Below are 24,182 nucleotides of genomic sequence, written 5' to 3'. Positions count from 1 at the left end.
CAGCAATGCCCCTCTGTCATGTACATTGGCCAAACCGGACAGTCTCTGCGCAAAAGAATAAATGGACACAAATCTGACATCAGGAATCATAACATTCAAAAACCGGTAGGAGAACACTTCGACCTCTCTGGCCACTCGGTAAAAGACATAAGGGTGCCAATTTTGCAACAGAAAAGCTTCAAAAACAGATTCCAGTGAGAAACTGCTGAGCTTGAATTAATATGCAACCTAAATACCATTAACTTGGGTTTGAATAGAGACTGGGAGTGGCTGGGTCAGTACACATATTGAATCTATTTCCCCATGTTAAGTATCCTCACACCTTCTTGTCAACTGTCTAAATGGGCCATCTTGATTATCACTACAAAAGTTTTTTTCTCCTGCTGATAATAGCTCATCTTAATTAATTAGCCTCTTACAGTTTGTATGGCAACTTCCACCTTCTCCGTATGTGTATATATATCTTCTTACTATATGTTCCATTCTATGCATCCAATGAAGTGGGCTGTAGCCCACGAAAGCTTATGCTCTAACAAATTTGTTGGTCTCTAAGGTGCCACAAGTCCTCCTGTTCTTTTTGCGGATACAGACTAACATGGCTGCTACTCTGAAACCTGAAAAAAATAACTAGATATTTAGAATATGGGAGAATTCCCTCCATTGAATTATTGTGAATTGAGAAAAAAGGAATAGTGGATTTACAATATGCTGTAATTTTCAAAACCATGAAGTTCACACTTCTTCTAAAAATTCTCAAATTAAATACACACAATACAAAGAATACATGGGGAAAGTGGTCTGTAGACTGTTCACAGAATTAGTAGCATGTCCTGAGTATTAAGAACTCCAGTCTCCAGGATTAAGGTATTTAATTTCATCCCAAGGTTTATAATTAAATGCCATTTAGGCAGGCTTTCTGCATTTCATGCACTTTCTTTCTAGACCTGAGACTCTAATCCACAAGCCTGCTATTTTGCCTTTACTTTCATTGTAGTCTTACATGCAATTAAACAGAAATAGTTTTTAAATTTCAAAAAAACTGTACTTTAAATATAAACAGCAAGACAAAACCTGCCCACTTTTCTAACCACAGGCTGCACCTTAATGTATATCTAACACATGGTTAAACTGTTCTTTTTGTAACTTGCCTTTTTTCTATCTGGGAAATGTTTTTCATCAGATTTTAAATAACAAATTAAACTAAAAACAATTTTAAATGAAAAAATGTTATTGAACAGAAAAACTGTTAACATTTTTAAAGATGTCAGTTAAAAACTATGGATCTCATGTTGTATGCTTGTTTGAATTTTACATTTTAAATTCTACAAGAAATAAACATGGTTATTGATATTTGTGAGAGCGTATGACTTACAAGGCTTTCATGACATTGCACTGCATATTCTGATTAAAAGGTGGCATCAACCGTTAACTTATAGAATAGTAAACGAATGAGTTATAATACGTATACTGTAATCATAGTACAGCTACACAAATCAGGTACTTCAGCTTCATACGCTCAATTACCTAAGCCTGCACTATATTATTCCTCTTATAAAATGTTTGTTTGACTTGAAAGAGGGTAAAGTGGTTAATGAAACCTGATTTGGGCATTTACATTATATTGTATTGGGGGGAGGGATAGCTCAGTGGTTTGAGCATTGGCCTGCTAAATACAGCATTGTGAGTTCAATCCTTGGGGGGCGCCATTTGGGATCTGGGGTAAAAATTGGGGACTGGTCCTGCTTTGAGCAGGGGATTGGACTAGATGACCTCCTGAGGTCCTTTCCAACCCTGAGATTCTATGATTCTACATACATAGCTCAGAGCCATTGTTCTCCATTCAAAATCAGATTATCTTTTTCGCTATCCCATTTAAAAATTAAGTTTAATTCACAATTGTTATTGTTGCTATCCTTTTTTCTTGAAAAAAGAAAAGGAGTACTTAGAGACTAACCAATTTATTTGAGCATAAGCTTTCGTAAGCTACAGCTCACTTCATCGGATGCATAAAGTGGAAAGTACAGTGAGGAGATTTTATATACACACAGACCATGAAAAAATATACATTGTAAGGAGAGTGATCACTTAAGATGAGCTATTACCAGCAGAAGAGGGGGGTGGGGGGAGAGAAAACCTTTTGAAGTGATAATCAAGGTGGGCCATTTCCAGCACATTTCCAGGAGTTAACAAGAACATCTGAGGAACCGGGGGCGGGGGGAGAGGAGGCATTGGAAACAAATCAGATGTCAAGAATTATAACATTCATAAACCAGTCGGAGAACACTTCAATCTCTCCAGTCACTCAATTTCTGATCTCAAAGTGACTATCCTTCAACAAAAAAACTTCAAAAACAGACTCCAACAAGAGACTGCTGAATTGGAATTAATTTGCAAATTGGATACAATTAACTTAGGCTTGAATAGAGACTGGGAGTGGTTGAGTCATTATACTAAGTGAAACTATTTCCCCTTGTTTATTCCTTCCCTCCCCCCCACCCCTTTTTCCTCAGATGCTCTTGTTAACTCCTCGAAATGATTGAGTTTTTGTAGTGACCCATCCACTCCCGGTCTTTATTCAGGCCTAATTTGATGGTGTCCAGTTTGCAAATTAATTCCAGTTCTGCAGTTTCTCATTGGAGTCTGTTTTTGAAGTTTTTTTGTTGAAGAATGGCCACTTTTAAGTCTGTTATTGAGTGACCAGGGAGACACAAAGGCACTGGGCATCATAAACACACACAACATCAAAAACAGAGACAATCATCTTTATATATTCATTTTAACTATCAGCTTCAGCAAAAATGGAAGCAGAAACATGAAACTAGTTGCTTAGTCTCATAGAGACATTCAGACTATACACAGGAGCTCTGTCAGAAGTGGAAATACAATGGCAGGAAAGAGATGAGGGAGATTTTGGCAGCTGTCAGGCAAAATAAAAAAGTTCTCATAGCTTTTAATCTTCTTGCAATTGGTATGGCTGTCCCAAACCATTCCGCCCTGGTCATTTTTGTTTATATCCTCCTGGTATGCATTAATAATATTATTAAGCTCCTCCCCTTAATGGCAGATTGAGCACAGACTTCTTGTTCTGTATTTTCACCCTGACCCTCTGTGGCAGAGAGCTAATTTTTCTTCTCAGCTCCTGTTGGTGTGATAACATCTTTTGAAAGTTCCCGTTTAAAATGCATAGAAATCAGCTCCCATGAGCCGTGAGTCAATGGGGAACAGCTTCTCCTCCTTTCCCTTGGAAGCTTTGGGGCTGTGAGGAAACACAGGGTCAAGCCAGGCTCAGGAAAGGGGACTGAACTGTGTCTGACAGGATTTCCCCTCTCCCCTCCTCAGCGCCTTTCCTTCTGTGGGGGTAGGGGTTGGACATCTAATAGCCTGAAGGAGGGTTGACCTAAAAACTCCCCAGAGGCTGTTAGTTCTGCTAGCCACACTCACCAGTGCCCCATGCCGGGGATTACAGAACAAAACAGGAGGGGTAGGAGAAGCCCGCTTGCCCTGTGAAGGCGGAAAGGGGTGAGGACTTTGTTTTGGTGCCTTATTGGCTGCCCACCTAATAACGGTCGAGGCGCAAGCTACTGGGAAACAAGCCTGCCAAAAACAGTCTGAGCACGAGCTCCCCTCAGCTGTGGAATACCGGATGGCTGCCCTGCCGAGCGTAGTCTAGCTTCTGTATAATGCAGAGCTGGCCAGGCTGAAGGCACTTAAAAAAAGGGAGCGACCCCACAGTTCCTAAAATGTGACATTCCCATTGAAACATGCCTTATGTATTCCATATGATTTTATTAATAAAATCAGTCCCCCCCAAGGAAGGTGCTTGTACAATATTGCCTCATATTTCATCCTCAGTTTGGCAGCAGGCGGCCCGCTAACTCCCTCCGTGTCAATGCTGGCTGTTTGACTTCTTCAAGTGATTTAGGACCCTTTCCCCCCCAGATTAGACATTTTGGCACCGTTCCAGATTACCTATCATGTTGATTTCCCCCACGTCCCTAAACCGCGTTATGGTAGGTTAGTGGCATTCTGGACTTGCACAGGTGGCTTGGCTTTGCATTCCCTGCCTTTCATCAGTTCAGCTGAGGCAATACCGCTTTCACGTCCACTTCCTTAAAGATGAAAATAATTTAGGTTTTTAAGGCATATCAGCTCCATTGGCCAATTATTGGGAGTGGACCACAGCCACCCTGATTGAATTGGCCCTGTCACCGCTGGTTCTCCGCTTAACTCCCTTCTCTTCATGTGTCAGTATATTTATGCCTGTATCTTCATCTTCACTCCATGCATCTGAAGAAGTGGGGTTTTTTTACCCACAAAAGCATATGCCCAAATAAATTCATTAGTCTTTAAGGTGCCACGGGTCTCCTCGTTGTTTTTACTAAGAAAGCAACACATGGAAACAACCGTGCTGTGTTTTCCAGATGGAAGATTGAAAAAAAACACATAGGAGCCTGATTAATAGGCAAGGACAGTAAAGACAAAAGGGAGAATGAATCCATAATAACTGGCACAGGTGCTGAAATGGTAGAACGCATCTGCTGGAAACCGGAGGATCGGTTAGGGGTCCTCCCCATCCACAAATGCTAGATTTCAATGCTTTTAAAGTGACATTAAAGAATAAGGAAATATAAAAAACAGAAGTGGGGATAGAACTAAACACTGGCCTGAGCCAACACGTTTACCTTGAACTCAGTGGGACTATTGAGCATGTTGACTTTCTTTTTAAAACCTATTGTTATACAGGAAATTTGAAGCGCTAAGAGGAATAAAAGCATGCAGTTAAAAACTAGAAGCAGGGAGATGCTATGGGGAAATTGAGCCAAGATTTCACTCAGGGACTTTTTCAGGCTGTTAGCCTCTGATAACAGTGAGTTCAAACATTAACAGTGGCTGCTATTAAAAATTTGGTGACAGTTGAAAGGCACTCTGAAACTTTTACAAAAATCAACCAACAAGTAAAAATAAGAATTCTGGGTGTATTGTCTAGCTAGTTGGCTTTATGGTAAATTTTACCACTGAACTTCTTGATTTGTACAGAGAAGGTGAGTCTGTCCAGGTGCTCACATGGAATATGGCATAAAGACTCATAGTTCTATGGCAAATTTGTAACATTAGCTTGGGGCTGTTCACGTTGTATATTTAAGTCTGAGAAAGTTGTCCTAAATGCTTGCACATAAAATTTGTTTTGTTGACATATAGCAAATTAATAGACAAAGCTAAAACTAAGCAGGAATTTTTAACACATTCTCTGTTCCTGAAATGAAGCCACACATGATGAACAATAATCTAAAAGTTTAATGAAAATGCTTTGGAATATGAAAGCCACTGCAGCAGAAGGCATATTATTCATTTAAACTACCCTTACAAACCAGATCAAAATATACCCCGGAATCAAAACCACATTTTCACCTACAATATTTGCACAGATTTTTTGACTTTTTAAATGTTTATATAGTGAAAAAATACGATACACTATCCACCAAAATGTAGGAAACTAAATAATGTACAAATCTTCATGGGATAAGAAATATTCAGGGAAGTTTCAATACTCTTATCAAAACTCAAGCTTTTACCTTGCAGTGTTAAGAGCAGTGGTGACTTCAGCTTTACTTGTAACATATCTGAGTTCCTTAAACATGCTGCAGTCTGTAAGAATTCTTAAGAGAAATCAAGATGCTGCTAATCAGCATTGACATGTATTTCTGCCCCCAGAGAAGCCCACACAGCTTCTCCGACGATCATTCTTGGGAGGGAGAAAACTTGTATGCATGATAGTAAATTGTGAAGAAGGTGTAAGGTAAAGGTCAGTAATTTCATATCCAAACTTTCCCTGTAAAAGAAGATCTTACAAGTGACAAATGTACAGTGTACACATGCATGTAATTCTTACAGTGGTATCCTACTCATTTAGCAGCATGGCCTTGCCATACATAAGCTTGTGAGGTCTGCACTACTAATTAGCGCATGAGTATTTGTTGAATGAGTGAACTTAAACATTTTAATACATTTTGGGACTGCCCCATGTAGCAAACACCTTATTTCTTCTTTATGCAAAGAAGAAGGGAAATGTTTCATGCAACCCAAATGAAATTTCTTGGTTCAGACACTAAACCAAAAGATCAATCACAGTACTTTCTATTGGCTGAGGACTGAACCAAAGAGATGACAAGCACAGTATTACAATAACAAGCATTGTGCAAAGCAGTAGCCTGCTTCCTTAGAGGCAGAGGGTCTGAGATCCAACAAAGGAATTGCAAAGATGATGTTAAAAATGTTGATAAGCCTATGAAACCAAGCTATGTTCATATGGTGACACATACACACACCCCATTGAAAGAAATTAATTATACACTTGTTTGCATATCTCGGAATTTGGAACTCGGGAGAAGTCCTGTCTTTCAGTGCTGCAGTCAGTTATGCTAATTTTCTTTGCTGTTCTTTAGAACCACATCGGTTTTTCCATCATTTCCGCGTCTTACACAGCATCGCCTATGACAACTTTGCAACAAATGGGCAGGAATCTTGGCTTTTCTTCTGTTTGTTTTTAGTAAATTACGAGTCACATTTAGGGGGGGAAAAACAACTGCAACCTTCAGAAGGGGCTGCACTGATATCTGATAAAAACAGACACTAACCCTTCAGAACTGTAAAAAGCCAGTATTCGTTACTGCAGGGCTCCCTCACTGTAAGGCTGGATTTGGAGGCAAGAGGGTTGGCCGGGTATTTAGTGGGAATGTTTATAAAGGAGTTCAATAAATGTTGGACTTCCAAAGTGCAGAAGCTTTGTACAGTTCTAGGCCCTATGGCAAAGATCCTTATCAACAGCAGTCTTGTGGTCTAAGTACCCAAGAAAGGCAGAGCATATCAAGTTGGCTTAGTGAGCGATGCTACTAGCCATTGCACAGAAATCGGTAGCCAGTAAAAGCTTCTATAGGATGCAGTTGTCTGGCTGAAACTCATGGCAGTGGCCTTCTAAGAAGGACAGGGCGTTGTTTGCTTCTCATTTCTTTTCTTCCTTTTCTGAAACCTCCACAGAAAGAATCTGTTCGTTACTTTGTGGGGCAGGACTCAAGCGAATAAAGACTGAATTATCTGAAGATTTTGAGACGATCTCCTCCTCCTCAGTGTGGTCACTTGATCTGCAGGGTGCTTTAAATGAATGATGGCGGACTGGTAATTTCAGCAGAACTGGAGTGGATTTGGGCTCCTGGAACACAAATAAATCGAAGTAAAAGTGATGAGGCCCTAGCCCATGATTGGGATCCTTAGGAACTACCACAGCATTAGTAATATGAATTAATATGTCTGGCAGAGAGAGAGAAAGGAGAATTTCAAGCCATTTTACTGAGTCCGAACTCATTATCAAGATTTCGTCTCACTATGATGTTTTCCCTTTTGGTATGGGAAGGTGAATTATACGCGCAAGAAACAGCTAGAGATCAAAGACTCACAGACTTTAAGGCCAGAAGGGACCATCGTGATCATCTAGTCTGACCTCCTGCACATTGCAAGCCACAGAACCTCACTCCTGTAATGGACCCATAACCTCTGGCTGAGTTACTGAAATCCTCAAATCAAGATTTAAAGACTTCAAGTTACAGAGAATCCACCATCTTCTCTCGTTCAGACCAGCAAGTGACCCAGGCCCCATGCTGCAGACAGAGGAAGGCGAAAAACCTCAAGGGTCTCTGTCAATCTGACCTGGGGGAAAATTCCTTCCCAACCCCAAATATGATGACCAGTTAGACTCTGACTTTGTTGGCGAGACCCACCAGTCTGACACCTAGGAAAGAATTCACTGTAGTGACTCAGAGCTCTCCCCATCTAGTGTCCTACCTCCAGCCATTGCAGATATTTGCTACCAGCAGTCACAGATGGACCACACGGTATTGTAGGCAATTGCATCCTACCATCCCCACCATAAACTTATCAAGCTCAGACGTGAAACCATTTAGGTTTTCTGTCCCCTCTTCTCACTTTGGGGGCCTTCTTCTAGAATGTCACTCCTCAGCCGGTTGGAAACCTTTGTCTAATTTCAAGCCTAAACTCGTTGATGGCCAGTTTATATCCATTTCTTCATGTGCCAACATTGGCGCTTAATTTAAAGAACTCATCTCCCTAGCGGGTGTTTCTCTCTCTGACAGAGAGTGATCATATCTCCCCTCAGCCTTTGTTTAGTTAGGCTAAACAAGCCAAGCTCCTTAAATGTCCTCTTGTAAGGCAGCTTTTCCATTCCTCTGATCATCCTAGTAGCCCTTCTCTACACCTGTTCGTTTGAATTCATCCTTCTTAAACATGGGAGACCAGAATTGCGCACAATACTCCAGGGAGGTCTCATCTGTGCCTTGTATAATGGTAATAACACTTTCCCTATCTTCACTGGAAATGCCTTGCCTGATGCATCCTTGGATTGCATTAGCCTTTTTCATGGTCACATCACGTTGGTTGCTCCTAGTCATCCTATGATTGACCAATACACCCAGGTCTTTCTTCTCCTCTGTTGCTTACAACTGATATGTCCCCAATTTACAGGAAAAAAAAAATCTTGTTGTTAATCCCTAAATGCATGACCTTGCACTTTGCACTATTAAATTTCATCCCATTTCTGTTACAAAATAATCTGGATGACCTTGAAAATTGGAGTATGATATTCTGGTCCTCCTCCATATTGGCAATACCTCCCAACTTCGTGTTGTCTTCAAATTATGTTAGCACATTCCCACTTTTTGTACAAGGTCATAATGAAAATATGAAATAAGATTGGTCCCAAGACTGATCCCTGAGGAACTCCACTAGTAACCTCCCTCCAGCTTGACAGTTCACCTTTCAGTTTGACCCATTGTAGTTTCCCCTTTAACCAGTTCCTTACCCACCTTTCAATTCTCCTATTAACCCTCATCTTCTCCAATTTAACTAATAATTTCCCCATGTGGAACTGTATCAAATGCCTTATGGAAATCCAGATAGATGAGCTCTACTTCATTTCATTTGTCTAAAAAAATCAGTTCTCAAAGAAAAAGATCAGGGTGACCTGGCACCTTATGATAACCCTTGTTGTATTTTATCCCAATTACCATTTACCTGTATGTCCATAACGGCTTTTTTTTTCTTCTTCAAAATCTGTTCCAAGACCTTGCATAGAGTTGAGGTCAAACTAACAGGCCTGTACTTTCCTGGATCACTTTTTTCCTTTCTTAACAATAAGTACTATATTAGCAATTTTCCAGCCATAGGGTATGAATTCCGAGTTTACAGATTAATTAAAAATCCTTGATATTGGGCTTGCAATTTTGTGTGCCTGTTCCTGTAATATTCTTGGATGGAGGTTATCTGGATCCCCCGATTTGGTCGTATTAAGCTGTTTGGCTTTGACCTTCACCTCAGATGTGGTCATTTCTACTTCCATATCCTTGTTCCCATGAGCCACCCTGCCACTACCCCTAAGCTCCTCATTATCCTTATTAAAAATTAAGGCAAAGTATTTGTTTAGGTGTTGGGCCATGCCTAGATTATCTTTCACCTCCACCCTGTCCTCAGTGCTTAGCTGTCCCACTTCTTTCCTTGCTTTGTTTTTATTTATATAGCTAAGAAACATTTTACTATTGGTTTTTTAAGTTCCTTTGCAAGGTCTAAATTTGCTTGGCTTTTGGCAGTTCTCACTTTTCCCTTACACTTTCTGACCTCCAAGATATAGCTTTCCTTGCTGATCCATCCCATCTTCCATTCCTTGTAGGCTTTCTACTTTCTCTTAATAACCTGTTTGAAGAGCATCTTCATCCAGTTTGGTCTGCCTTCCCTAGGAATTTTTCCCCCCTTGCTTGGGATGCAGGCTTCAGAGAGCTTCTATAACTCTGACAAAGTAATTCCAAGCTTCCACCACATTCAGATCCTTGAGTTCTTCAGTCCAGTCCACTTCCCTAACTACTCCCCTTAATTTTTTAAAGTTTAACCTTTTGAAATCAAGGACCTTAGCTGCAGATCTATTTTTGTTTATTCTTCCATTTTTAAATGGAATTAGCTCATGATCACTCAAACCAACACTGTCCTGTACAAACAGTTCTTCTGAGGTCTTCGCTACTTACCAATACTAAACCTAAAATGGCCTCACCTCTTGTTGGTTTGGTGACTATTCGGTGAAAAAAATCTGTCCGCTATCACATCCAGGAATATCTGGGCCCTACTATTACTCGTAGTCCTTGTCCTCCAATCTATATCTGGAAAATTAAAGTCTCCTATAATCACTCAACTCCCAGTAGTATTTATTTCATTAGAAATATTTTAAAAGTCTCTATCTATACCCAAATCAGACCCTGGGAGTCTCTAGCAGACCCCAAGCACTATCTCAGTCGCATCTCTGATAGCTTTCTTCCCCAAAGTGATTTTGGCCCAAAACAGATTCCGTTTGATCTATACCATGATTTGTAATTTCTTTACATTCTGCCTTGCCATTGATATACAATGCGACTTCAAACACCTTTACTTTTATTTCTGTCCTTCCTGAACATCACATACCCTCAATACCTGTGCTCCAGCCATGACTACTAGTCCACCAGGTTTCCATTATCCCTAGGATATCTCTCGTCACTTCCTGCACCAGTAGCTCTAGTTCCTCCATTTTGTTACCCGGCTCCTTGCCTTGATCTACAGGCATCTTAATTGTTTCTGCTTGGCTTTGCCCAGATTCCTCGTCTGATTAGGTACAGTCGTTCTACTGGCAGTATCGCCAACCTGACTGTTGATGCCAGAATCAATGACACTTTCTCCTACCCTGTTGTTCCTTTCTCCACTGCTGTATCCTCTCTTACTTGATTTTCCTCCTGCTCAATATTAGAATGAGGCTTGGAGATTAAAAGAGCTTTAAAGTAGGAATTTGGGGGCAATGTTTGAGAGATGCTCATGTAATCTGTTGCCAACCTCCATCCCAGATGTCTATTTCCCTCCCTACTCAGGTGGAGTTCATCCCATGAGAACAGTCCTCTGACCACTGGGAGGCATTCATGGACAAACATCCTAAAGCCCTCCTTATTGCACCACTGCTTGACCCATCTGTTGATCATCGTCACCTTGTCTCGCCTTCGTTCTCCTCCTCTAGGGACAGGCAGAATCCCACTGAAGATAACCTGAGCCTCCATTTCTTTAAGCGTCTTCCCCAGCCTGGCATACCCTCCCCATTCATGCATTCTAATGAGACTCTAGAGGTATCATTTGTTCCCACATGAAGGACAATCAGTGGATTCTTTCCTTCTCCCATTAAGATAGTCTTCAGCTTCAGATCCACATCCTGTATCTTAGCTCCCAGCAGACAGCACACCTTCCTGTTCTCTGGATCACCTTTGATGACAGGCCTGTCTGTTCTTAGTAGGGAGTCTGCAGTCATGTAGACCTGCAACTTCCTGGTGTTGGTGCAATTCTCCAGCCTTCCTCTTTCACTTCTTTCTGGCTGCAAATCCTGTTGTCTTTTGTTCTCATTTGCGGTCTTCTATCAGACATCCTCTATTCTCTCGAGGCTTTGAACTCTGGCTATGTCCCATGGACTTTTCCCCTCTTCCTGTAGGACTAGCTGCTCTTCTCTTCTTCCTTGCCCTCCCACCAGGGTCGTCCCTAGCTATTCTGGGGCCCTACGCAGCCCCCCCATGAGGGGGGGAGGCCTCTGGAGGAGGGAAGCAGGCCCCAGGCCTCCGGGGGTAGGGGGGAAGCAGGCTTGGGGGGGCAGGGGAGAACCACCTCCCAGCACTCACCGGCAGCACGGCTGGGGCCGGGTCGCTGCACTTCCCACCGCCGGCGAGTGCAGGCCCGGCCCTGCTGCAGAGTCGGAGGTGTGGGGGTGTGGCTGGGGGCAGGGGCCCTGGGGAAGAGTCAGAGCAGGGCTGGAGCAGCACGCAGCTGTGCAGGGCACCAGGAAATTTGTGCCCCAAATTTCCTGGTGCCCTGCGCAGCTGCATACTTTTCGTATGGGTAAGGACGGCCCTGCCTCCCACCCTCTGTTATGGCCCACTGCACCCCTTTGTTGTCCAACTCAGCAAACCTGTTTCTCAGCTCTATTTCTCCTTTGCTAGCCCGTCTTTTCCTCTGCCTTGTTCTTATAGCCATATGCTTACACCGGCCACTTCCTCATCCACCATCTACCCTCCCAGTTCTCCAGTCCAGCTTGCATATGCAAGTCTCAAGATTTCCCTTCAGCCTCCCCTCACCTTCCCCCCCCCCCCCACCCAATCAAACCCCCTTCAAAACTCTGCCATAGTTTCCACCTGCATCTCCAAACCTTGGATCTTCTCTTTCAACAGATCTGTCCGGCAACACTTTAAACAAAACACCTGTCAGGTACCCTATCCAGGCTAATGTACATCCCGCAGGTTCCACCTCATTATAGTGCAAGTTACGTGTGAAAGCTTTCCTTATATGGTTTAGTCATTGTACTTCAATTCTAATCTGAAATATCCCCAGGATTTATCCTAGTTTATCATGGTACTAGTTTTCCAACTATGTGTAACAGTCTACTGGGTAAGTTGCCAGCTGGATCTCTCTCTCTAAAAGCATAGGCCTCTCCAGCTTACATCAATTAGCTGGAAGCAGCAGCAGTCTCAGAAACCTCTTAACGCAGACCAGCTACTGGAGAAGGACAAAGACCTACCTGTGTTAATGTGGGTTATGAATGGAATGCCTTAATTACGGAATTCATTCTCCGTTACTATCCAGAATGTGTCGTGTATGTCAGCATCTATATTCTCTGCCACTTTTAATTATTCTTTAATTATTGTTGCAGCATTTAATTGTATGAAGCCTTCTTATTCTTTTACGAAGGACACTAGAAAGACATTGCATTGTTCTGTGTCTTTCTAGATACATATATGGCCCTCTTTACCATAGTAGCTTAAACACTACTACTAAGCAAAGACTTTCAGTTAGGATACTGTCTGTATAATATAGTGGTTATAATACACAGGTATATCTAATTAATAAAATCACAGTCCTTTAGCATATTCATATTAAGGCTTTTACTTTCTTAAATTCAGCAAATCATATGCAGATAGAACCACTATTGAATCCTGGAGCATGACTTCTGCTACAGTTATACATCTACAAAGTTGGATCGATAAGATTTCCCTGTGGATACTGGATATCTGGCTGTGTACTTGTCTGTCACTTTAACATAATATGGATTGGCTCTATGAATGTTACACAGTAGAGTGATTGTGTGATGTGGATATATGTCCACTGCAGACCAGAATGAGACCTAAATTTTTCACATTATTAGGATCTCCCCAAGTGAAAAGCTAATGTGTTCTCCTACTACATTAGCCCACTGGATTACAATGCCTTCCTGCAAGGGTTTCCTCAATCCATCTAGGACCACTGTTCCATTTATTCCATATTGCTCTCAAATTTAGTCTGACTTCATGTGAAATGAGTTGATTATCTCAGCTGATTTCCTGACGGACACATTTCTGTCCATGATTGCCATCAGTTGGTACCCTTGTAGATAGTCCCAGCAGAAAAATGAAAGAAAGAATGAACGTGTAGATTGTGATTAGCCAGTGGTTCATTGTTGTTCAGCTGAAATATAGACTCTGTGCTGTTTCTTGTTAAGTCTCCATCAACAGTGCTGCAAGATGATAGTTTCATTGTGAATGAAAGAACAAAAACTCCAATCCTTTGTTCTTACCTGCATAGCTTGCATTGCTTTCAGCTCTCTCAATTTCCATCTGATATGGGCAAGCTTTCCTTTGCCTCCAATCTTTCCTGCAGCTACGAGGGCAGCTTGAAAGAGTTTAGGTGTCCCAGGTCTTGGAGGAATGATAAGCGCATCTTTTGGCATGCCTTTTTCTTCTTTGGGTTTATTGTTATTTTTCAGCATTTTCCTAGAAAAAGAAAGAGACTAATTTTGTCCAGAGATATGCAATATTGGATTAATTTTCTAACACAGACAGTTCAGTTTTGCAGCAGTTAAAGGCACTCTCAAAACATTAGACTTGGTTGCAGAGTAGAGCTGGGAAAATTATGAGAAAAAAATCCCTGTGAATATGAAATTCAACAAAGACAAATGTGCGGTGCTACATTTAGGGAAGAAAAACCAAATGCACAAATACAGAATGGGGGGATAAGTGGCTTGGCAGCAGCACTGCTGAGAAGGATCTGGGAGCTGTGGTGGATCACAACCTCAACATGAGTCAGCAAGGTGATGCTGTTGCAAAAAATAATAATAAATTTTAAAAAATGCAATTTTGGGTTGCATTAACAGAGACATAGCATGCAAGTCACGGGAGGGGATAATACTGCTCTACTCAGCGCTGGTTAGGCCTCAGCTGGAGTACTGTGTCCAATTTTGGTCACCAATGTATAGAAAGGATGTAGAGAAACTAGAAAGGATCCACAGGTGAGCAACAAAGATAATGAAAGGGATGGAATGCAAGCCATATGAGCTAAGGCGGAAGGAACTGGGTGTGTTTAGTTTGAAAAAGAGGAGATTAAGGGGGGGATATGACAGCAGTCTTCAAAAACTTGAAAGGCTGCCATAAAAAAAGATGGAAAAAATTGTTCTCTCTTGTCATAGAGGGCAGGACAAAAAACTTCAAACTGCAGCATGGCAGATTTAGTTTATATCTCAGGAAAAACTTCCTAACTGTAAGAACAGTAGGACAATGGAACAAACTGCCTAGGGAAGTCCTGGAATCTCCTTCACTGGAGGCTTTCAAAAGCAGGCTGGATAGCCATCTGTCTTGGATGGAAAAGGAGTACTTGTGGCACCTTAGAGACTAACCAATTTATTTGAGCATAAGCTTTCGCGAGCTACAGCTCACTTCATCGGATGCATACTGTGGAAAGTATAGAAGATCTTTTTATACACACAAAAGCATGAAAAAATGGGCGTTTACCACTACAAAAGGCTTTCTCTCCCCCCACCCGACTCTCCTGCGGGTAATAGCTTATCTAAAGTGATCACTCTCCTTACAATGTGTATGATAATCAAGGTGGGCCATTTCCATCATACACATTGTAAGGAGAGTGATCACTTTAGATAAGCTATTACCAGCAGGAGAGTGGGGTGGGGGGAGAGAAAGCCTTTTGTAGTGGTAAACGCCCATTTTTTCATGCTTTTGTGTGTATAAAAAGATCTTCTATACTTTCCACAGTATGCATCCGATGAAGTGAGCTGTAGCTCGCGAAAGCTTATGCTCAAATAAATTGGTTAGTCTCTAAGGTGCCACAAGTACTCTTTTTCTTTTTGCGAATACGGACTAACACGGCTGTTACTCTGAAACCTGTCTTGGATGGGTTAGACACAACAAATCCTGCATCCTGGCAGGGGGTGAGACTAGATGATCCTGGCAGTCCCTTCTAACCCTGTGGTTCTATGATTCTGCTTTGGTTGTGTTTGTTCCCATGTTGCATTCACAGTTCCTGTGTACATTCGAGTGATAAAGTTTTAGTGGTACAAATGTGTACAGAAAACAAATTTAGTCGCATGCATCATTCTCTGCAGAAGCCAATTTTAAACGTGCATACACAAATTTCAGAGCCATATTATAGCTACATTAGCATGTACATATGTCCATGTCACTTGCACTTTGCCCACCTTCCCATGTCCCTCGGTCTACTTCTAACATTCCAGCATGCCAGCTAGGCAGTAGTAGAATTCCAGACCTCTGTGCTGCTGAGTTGAATAGAATGAAAATTAATTAATGAGATTAAATTACTAGAGGGGAAAATTTAGGCTGAATATCAAGGAATAATTTTTCCTCAGGATGTGGTAGCAGCCCCATTGCTTGACACGTTTAAACTTAGACCATACAAAACACCAGTAAACAGGGAACAATTCTGCAATGTCAGAGGAATAAACTAGATGCCCTAATTAGTCTTTTCCATTCCTGAAGTGTAAATGAGATCCTGACACACCTAGGATGAAAAACAGCAATAAATTAGGAAAGGAAATTAATAGCACTCTCCTCAGAGGGGATTTTTAGTAGTCACAATGTAATTACTTAAGACTCAATTGTGACACCATCCCCAAGGAAGGATAGTTACACTGCTGCACGAGTGGAACAGGAACCAGCCTGGGATTCTGAGAGTCCCAGGCTAGCACCCTGCTCTTGCTCCAAGAGGAGGTGGGAATAATCTGCTTCACCTCTATACCTAGTTCAGTTTACTGGCCTTGACACATTGGCTCAGCTGCACTGGCTGGTGCATGAGTGGGGCGAGCCAAGGCTCTGCTCACTCCCCAGTATCATAAATGTGAAACAGGAAGTAGTCACTGTTCACCCTGTGTTGCTGCTTGTGATTTGGGTTTTATATGTAGGGGAGCAAAGTGATTCCTAAAGTTCCTGCCTGCGAATTCAGCCAGTGTCGCAGTTTGGCCCTTACATTAAGTTAAGTTTTAAAATGACCCCAAATTATTAGTACCTCAGTTTAACACCCCATCTGCAAAACACCAATTCCAACAGCACCGCCATTAGCTCAATGCTAACTCAAAGAGAAGAGCACCATCTGCTGAATCATCAACAATTCCCATAGCACCTACGGGTTTCATCTCTCTCCAAGTCCCGATCAGGTTCAAGTCTGCTTCGTTTATGAGAACTGAGGCCCAAAAAGAAGATGTATGTATAGTCTGGTGTGCTTAGCATTGAAAAATTTCCCTTAACATTTTGTAATTTCTCCAGTGTGCATCCCCAAAGATCACCTGTTCTTTCAGAGTTTGAAAATTGTACTATATCTGCATGTTTATGAGAAATGACATTTTAGCAACATCCTGTCACTCACCTCGCCTTCTTACGCAGCAGCTTCTGAGATTCTGGATAATGCACCAAAATTTCATTCAAGTCCTTCTTCTCCAAGATGAAAAGGTTAGTAAATCCATGAGCCACAACATTTGCTGTGCGACGATTTCCACCTCCCACTGCCAACAAGCTAATTAAAATACCAAGAGATGTTAAAACTATTGTATGTTGGGCCAATACAGTTTTTAATCATTTAAAATCTGAGCTTTCACACAGTTTGATAGCAGAGTTTGTTGCAGGAGACATGTCACTACTGTACTTGGAGCTCAACTTTTGCCAACCGTGACATTTTACGCATCTAACATTTTAAGTGTTTTGGTGATACATTGGTATGACAGGTTTCAGAGTAGCAGCCGTGTTAGTCTGCTAGTCCGCAAAAAGAACAGGAGGACTTGTGGCACCTTAGAGACTAACAAATTTGTTAGAGCATAAGTTTTCGTGGGCTACAGCCCACTTCATCGGATGCATAGAATGGAACATATAGTAAGAAGAAATATATACACGTACGGAGAAGATGGAAGTCGCCATACAAACTGTGAGAGGCTAATTAGTTAAGATGAGCTATTATCAGCAGGAGAAAAAAACTTTTGTAGTGATAATCAAGATGGCCCATTTAGACAGTTGACAAGAAGGTGTGAAGATACTTAACATAGGGAAATAGATTCAATATGTGTAATGACCCAGCCACTCCCAGTCTCTATTCAAACCCAAGTTAATGGGATCTAGTTTGCATATTAATTCAAGCTCAGCAGTTTCTCACTGGAGTCTGTTTTTGAAGCTTTTCCGTTGCAAAATTGCCACCCTTAAGTCTTTTACTGAGTGGCCAGAGAGGTCGAAGTGTTCTCCTACCGGTTTTTGAATGTTATGATTCCTGATGTCAGATTTGTGTCCATTTATTCTTTTGCGTAGAGACTGTCCAGTTTGGCCAATGTACATGGCAGAGGGGCACTGCTGGCACATGATGGCATATCTCACATTGGTAGACGTGCAGGTGAATGAGCCCCTGATGGCGTGGCTAATGTGATTAGGTCCTATGATGGTGTCACTTGAATAAATATGTGGACAGAGTTGGCATCAGGCTTTGTTAAAAGGACAGGTTCCTGGGTTAGTGTTTTTGTTGTGTGGTTGCTGGTGAGTATTTGCTTCAGGTTGGGGGGCTGTCTGTAAGCGAGGACTGGTCTGTCTCCCAAGATCTGTGAGAATGAGGGATCATTTTTCAGGATAGGTTGTAAATCTTTGATGATGCGTTGGAGAGGTTTTAGTTGGGGGCTGAAGGTGATGGCTAGTGGTGTTCTGTTATTTTCTTTGTTGGGCCTGTCCTGTAGTAGGTAACTTCTGGGTACTCTTCCGGCTCTGTCAATCTGTTTTTTCACTTCAGCATGTGGGTAGTGTAGTTTTAAGAATGCTTGATAGAGATCTTGCAGGTGTTTGTCATTGTCTGAGGGATTGGAGCAAATGCGGTTGTATCTTAGAGCTTGGCTGTAGACAATGGATCGTGTGGTGTGTCCTGGATGGAAGTTGGAGGCATGTAGGTAAATATAGGGGTTAGTAGGTTTCCAGTATAGGGTGCTGTTTATGTGACCACTACTTATTAGGACAGTAGTGTCCAGGAAATGGACCGCTTGTGTGGTCTAAATGGGCCATCTTGATTGTCACTACAAAAGTTTTTTTCTCCTGCAGATAATCGCTCATCTTAACTAATTAGCCTTTCACAGTTTGTATGGCAACTTCCACCTTCTCTGTATGTATATATATTTCTTCTTACTAGATGTTCCTATATGCTGTAGCCCACGAAAGCTTATGCTCGAATAAATTTGTTAGTCTCCCAGGTGCCACAAGTACTCCTGTTCTTTTTATGGGTATGAAAATCACTACATAAAAGTGACTTTATTGTAGTTATTTTATAATAGTGTTCTTTAAAAACTAGTTTTATAGACAGAAAAGTACCCGCTACTAGTGTGTTACAAATCACTACGGCACTCTGGGCTGCTCTGTACAAGCGTTGGATATTAACAATAGTAGTGACTAGTTTACATACTACTTAGAAACCACCTTTATGTAGGATAACCAGGTCAGCATTTTAGTTCCACCCTTCTTTATTACCACTGCAGAGTATGTAGATCATGACCACCAGGGATGTATAGATTTTTTTAAACTATAACATTTTGTTTTCATATTTGTATCTCAAGCTCTTGTTTCTGCTTTGGGGTCAGAGGACCTGAACAGCCAGCCTAACTCATTGTTATCAGGAAGAGAATATATTTACAACGAGCTATTTTCACCGTGCTTTGATTTCACCCATTCTCACTCACATGGATTCCCTACCTAAAGCCATATCAGCACAGGACAAATGGCCTAGAACGGGAAGCTTGCAATGTTTTCTTTTCACTCTGCTGGTATTGGAAAGGGGTGATCAAAGGTGGAATAATCAGTTTTCTCCATTTATCTTCTACTTTTTTGAAAATCAACAATACAGTTTATTGAGTGATTTGTTTTTATGCAGGGAGCCCCTCAATATCCTTGTTGCAGGCTTGTGGTATCCCCATTTTTATTTATTTCCAATCATATTGTGGTCAGCCATCTTTTCAGCTGATAAGCACTGCAGAGGACTCGTCAATGCTGTTTAATCAGCCAGGATGGTTGTTGATGACCAATATATGAGTCTTTCCCTATTTCTCTTCCCCAAGAGAGTTGCCTTTGCAACTGTCACTAGACAACCAGGTCAGTTCATACTGTGTAGACTCACATAGAATGGAGTCAGGGAGACAATGACAGTTCAAAAGTTTAAAATTAAAAAGTGGAATTTATTTGTGTTAACAGATCTCGGTGTTAAATTGTGACCCCTCTTAATTATAGCAGCAAATAGGTCCTAGCAATGGATCCTCCTTTCCAGATCTTATTTCCAAAATTTTATTTTTTTCCACCTCTGACTTATTTCCCCAACTTCCTTCTAATCTTAGTCTTGGTCTTTATTCTCCCAATTCCCCATCAATCCTCTCTCTGACCTTATTTCTCCAAACACAGATCCAGCTTTCAGAGTCACAAGCACAGTTTTGCCATCAGGTCCTCCAAGCACCTGCACCTGTCCAGCTTGTATAATGTACATCTCTCGGCCAATTTCCCCCTGAAACAAAGATTAGAACAACTTGTGGGGTGTGCACTGGTTATCCTACTGGAACCCAGAAAGAGGGGAAGAAAGCATATGGAAAAATGTACAGAGACCCTGATCCAAGTTAAACTATTCAATTACTTCATGAATGTTGTTTTATTCTGTCTCAAATCTTTTCATAGCTTTCCACTTGCTGGTCATAAATGCAGGAGGTTCCAAAACAGGAATAGGGTTTATCTTTTTAAAAAAGAAATTCTCCTCAACTCTTTTCCCCTAAATATTTCCTTTTGTTGTTTTATCCTGCTTATTCTCAATTGTTATTGTTTAATGAGTATGCACAGCTGCTTCCCCCCCCCGTATTTTTTCCAATTAGTGTTAATGCTGTGCACCTTGAAATCAGCAGAGGTCACTCTTTGCACAATGTGATCAGTATCACCAACACTAAGTGACACAGAGTACATCTTTGCTTTGAATCTCCCTTGCACAACTTAATCAGTTCCTGGTGTGTTAGCCAAGCCTGGCTCTTCTCATTGTTTCAGGTAGCTCTCAGGAAGAGCAGTACGGCAGGTAAAACACAGGAGTGGCCAAAAGGGGCTATACTGTTCTGGGAACTGTTGTGGCTCCCGACATAACCTAAAATAGTGGTTCTCAGACTTTTGTACTGGTGACCCCTTTCATATAGCAAGCCTCCGAGTGTGACACCCCTAATATATTAAAAAGTGTTTTTAATTTATTTAACACCATTATAAACGCTGGAGGCAAAGCAGGGTTGGGGGGGAAGGGGGCTGACGGCTTGCAACCCCGCATGTAATAACCTTGCCCGAGGGGTCCCAACCCCCAGTTTGAGAACCCCTGACCTAGAGGCTGCCTTACTTTACAGCAGCCTTGTACAACTGCCTATGGGCTGCTCTACAGCTCACAAGAGCTGGATCACTTTGTACTCTATTCGCTCTCTCTTGTCCACAACATAACTCTTGCTCCGATCCACATGCTCAGTATATACCTACTCAAGAGGCTGCACAGGAGGGTAGTGTGAAGCTGCATAAGCCAGCCCTATGCTACTTCTGCACCGGGGGGAATTCCCCAGGAGGCCTTTCTGATCTCTGACTCTTTGTGGCTGTAGCATCAACCACAATAGGACACCAAGCTAACCAAGAGATGGTACGTCTCCTTGCCAATGCACTGGCCAACAAAATCCATGTCATTCCACCAATGAGCTTCCATTTCTGACCCTGCCTCTTCCCCACCTGCATATAGCGCCACTTTATTCCGAGTCTCTAAAGATAATTTATGTAAAGAAAATGCTTGTTACCTTCTTACACACATAATCATTAGGTAAGTAAACAACAGATCGGAGCCTCTTCAACATGTCGAAAATCATCTGCCTGTCACAGCCCTGAACCCAAAAGAGGAAGTGGAATTACTTAATTTGTAGGAGCCTCTCAGGAGTCAGGTAATGTCCCATCGGAGAAGTAGACAGTACCTGAAAGAGCGCCACCTTGCTGACTATGTCGTAGTTGACATCAATAGCAATATCCAGCCTCATCTTGTCTGGCAGCTGCCCCATCAGCTCCGATTCGTCTGTTAAAAGGGGAAACAAAATAAAGAACTGGCTACTTACAGAAATGTACCTAGCTTTCCAATATGGAGCTCAGTAACAAGTCAGTGCAGATTGTGCTTTTCCACAACAGGATGCGTTAGCAGGAACAGCAGGTTTTTCCTACACAGGCGGTTGTGATTTGGCCAACAATCTCAATTCAGCTAACTTCATCTATAGAGAGGGGAGTTACAATCTTGGAATGCACGGTTGTGTGATCATGCTAGTTCACTAACAGGCTAGGAATTTGAATCCTGGTACTAGTGTAGTGGACTGTGTAGAAGTATGGGTAAAACAAGGAAGAAATAGAGAAATCAGTGAAATGAGAAAAAAAAATCCTACAAAATCCTTAGGCTTAGTGCCCCAATGCTGTGCTGTCCCTGGTGTTGCAAAAGGACTGCAGTGACTTTCCAAAACTCAGCAGTGCCCCTTTGGGTTTAATTGGAAAAATCTCAGTGCAATTAACTGTGGAGGAGGGAGATTAGACAGAATGACATCTCTTGCTCTAGACCAGAGGTTCTCACAACAAATTTTTCGGTGGCCTCAGAGTGCATCCATCAACACTTGCTGGTGGCCGCTACAACACTTCTTTCTAAAATATTTAGCTTTAGGAAAAAAATAAATATGCACATATACACATGTCCAAAGCATAGTAATTTATTCATGTAGGGTTTTTCCAGATTCAGTAATAAACAGAATGGACAGTTGTGTCTATTCTTTATTGGACCTAAAGAGAAGAGAAACACAAATAAGGTACTTCGCATGTTCTTGTCTTTTGTTGTTGTTTCTTTTGTTTTGGGGGTGTTGTGTTGGTTTTTTTTTTTTTTAAGACTTGTTAGCAAGTAAGTCTGCTTCTGTGAAGAGTGATATTTGTATGTTTGTTAATATCACGTTTCACAGGGGCAGACTTGCTACCTAGCAGGGAGGCAGTGAAAAGTGATATTAACAAAATACAAATATCACTTTTCAAAGCAGACTTACTCAGGCCTGGCAAGCCAGGGGACCAAGCAAGCCTTGGTCGGATGGGGAGGTGGGTAGGGAGGCAGCGGGGGCCAAGGGTGATAGGGTGGATGGGTGAGGGACTGGGGGATGGAGCCTGCCAGGCTCTGTGGCTGTGGGGTCAAGCCCGTGGTTGGAACCTGCCACCACACAGCCAGAGTCCATGTCCAGGGCTTGCCACTGCATGGCCGGAGCCTGCCTCCCCAGCACTAAAGCCAGAAGTCTGAGCTCCACCACCCCCAGGAAGGTGGGGAACTCACAACAGCTGTCTGCTCCTGCAGCATTTGTGCTTCCAGAGGGGGGCATGGCCCAACCCCTCTGGGCGGCCCCAAGGGAGGGGGTGCTTAGCTCCCCTCCCAATCACTGCCCAGGAGGCAGTGGCCACAAGAGAAGCCCTTGGTGGCCACATGCATTTGAGAAATGCTGCTCTAGACCATCTGTGCAATTGACACGGATAAGCAGTTCACAAAACGTTGTAAGCTGCCAGCTTATATTGCTGTTCATAATGTTCATAGGCCAAGGTAAAAATATCAGAGAGATATGAACTTAAAGTCTTAATAAAGACAGTAACCCTAAATACAGCTAATTCTTACCTAACATGCCTTGTGAATGCCAAGTGTATTCATACCAGGTTTTGACCCGATTCTGAACAGATTTGGGGATTTTGTAGAAATTCATGTATTTAATGGTACTGTCCATGCAACTCCGATAATAAGTTTGTCCTGCAGTAGCAGCACCAACTACATCTCTCATCTGAGTTGGAGGAGGGAAGAGAACAAAAATTAAAGGAAATAACTATAAGTAATGATGAACAAACAAAGTATCCAAAAGACTATTAACAACGAGCTTCTTAGACTGAAGATACACAGTGTATCACGACAGTGGATTTTTAGCTTCTGCGTCCTCAGACTTATAAAACTATGGGCATGCAGCAGGCCAGGAGCCTCTCTATAGTAGAGAAACAAACCTTAAAATAATGTCAGAATGAACACTGATGCTACTGGAATTTTTCAATGTATGAAGATGGAAAGCCCAGGGGGTGCTTTCTGGGAAACACATGATTTCAGAGCGGTGACCTTAAAAACAACAAGCACTGTGAACCTGCGTCATACCAAAGGGAAGACAGGTTGATTATTCACTTACTTGGCCGATCATGACAGAGAAAGCAAAGACCCCTGTGAAGTAGTTCAGAAGCTGGAAGAGTATCTCAAACAGAGTTTGAGGGTCAGGCAGTCCTCCAATAGTAATTAGCGTCTTGACAGCCCAGTAATAGCAGCGGATATAACTATACAGGGAAAAAAAAGGAACAACTTTTCAACCAGTTCCCGTCGCTGGAAAAGTTAGCGCCTGCTTGATACCATTAGAACTTGCCCGGGCACAGTCAGCAGCAGACCTCTTGGAAACTATAGCGAGAACAATTATGTGGTGAAAAGGGGAAAACTACGGGGGTGAAAGCCTCTCCTCTCCCTCAAATGAAAACGTGCCCGGAAAACCTACAGAGACAAAGAAGTTTAGGGGACAGCTGGAAAACATGGGGGCACTAGAGCTTCTTGGAGGAAAAAAAAGTCTCCAGAACTTTTTTTTCCCCCGATGGCAAAATATATTTTTCCCCCTAGTCTAGTTCCTCATAATGGCTGGACCATTTTGGTGGAAACATAACATGATAATAATCATCATCATCATCCAGACTGAGGCAGACACATGG

The 24,182-nt window shown here is 42.1% G+C and overlaps 1 protein-coding gene across 4 annotated transcripts in view; it reads right to left on the bottom strand.

Annotated features, from left to right (window-relative positions):
• Positions 1–5,275: 5,275 nt before the first annotated feature.
• CNGB1 (cyclic nucleotide gated channel subunit beta 1) overlaps positions 5,276–24,182 on the bottom strand; it is a 64,454-nt gene continuing 45,547 nt past the window's right edge. For all 4 annotated transcript variants that reach the window (XM_048816751.2, XM_048816753.2, XM_048816752.2 and 1 more), the window contains 8 exons: positions 23,621–23,762; positions 23,071–23,230; positions 21,365–21,462; positions 21,194–21,277; positions 19,778–19,896; positions 16,756–16,902; positions 13,664–13,859; positions 5,276–7,207 (listed from right to left, as the gene is read on the bottom strand). In XM_048816751.2, coding sequence (XP_048672708.2) covers positions 7,001–7,207; positions 13,664–13,859; positions 16,756–16,902; positions 19,778–19,896; positions 21,194–21,277; positions 21,365–21,462; positions 23,071–23,230; positions 23,621–23,762 — 1,153 coding nt within the window. In that variant the 3' untranslated portion in view covers positions 5,276–7,000. The remainder of the gene's footprint in view (positions 7,208–13,663; positions 13,860–16,755; positions 16,903–19,777; positions 19,897–21,193; positions 21,278–21,364; positions 21,463–23,070; positions 23,231–23,620; positions 23,763–24,182) is intronic.

This window comes from Caretta caretta, chromosome 12 (assembly GCF_965140235.1).
Source record: "Caretta caretta isolate rCarCar2 chromosome 12, rCarCar1.hap1, whole genome shotgun sequence".
NCBI classification, from domain to species: Eukaryota; Metazoa; Chordata; order Testudines; family Cheloniidae; genus Caretta; species Caretta caretta.
The sequence above is the reverse complement of the archived record's forward strand: the minus strand, read 5'-3'. Positions and strand labels throughout refer to the sequence as shown.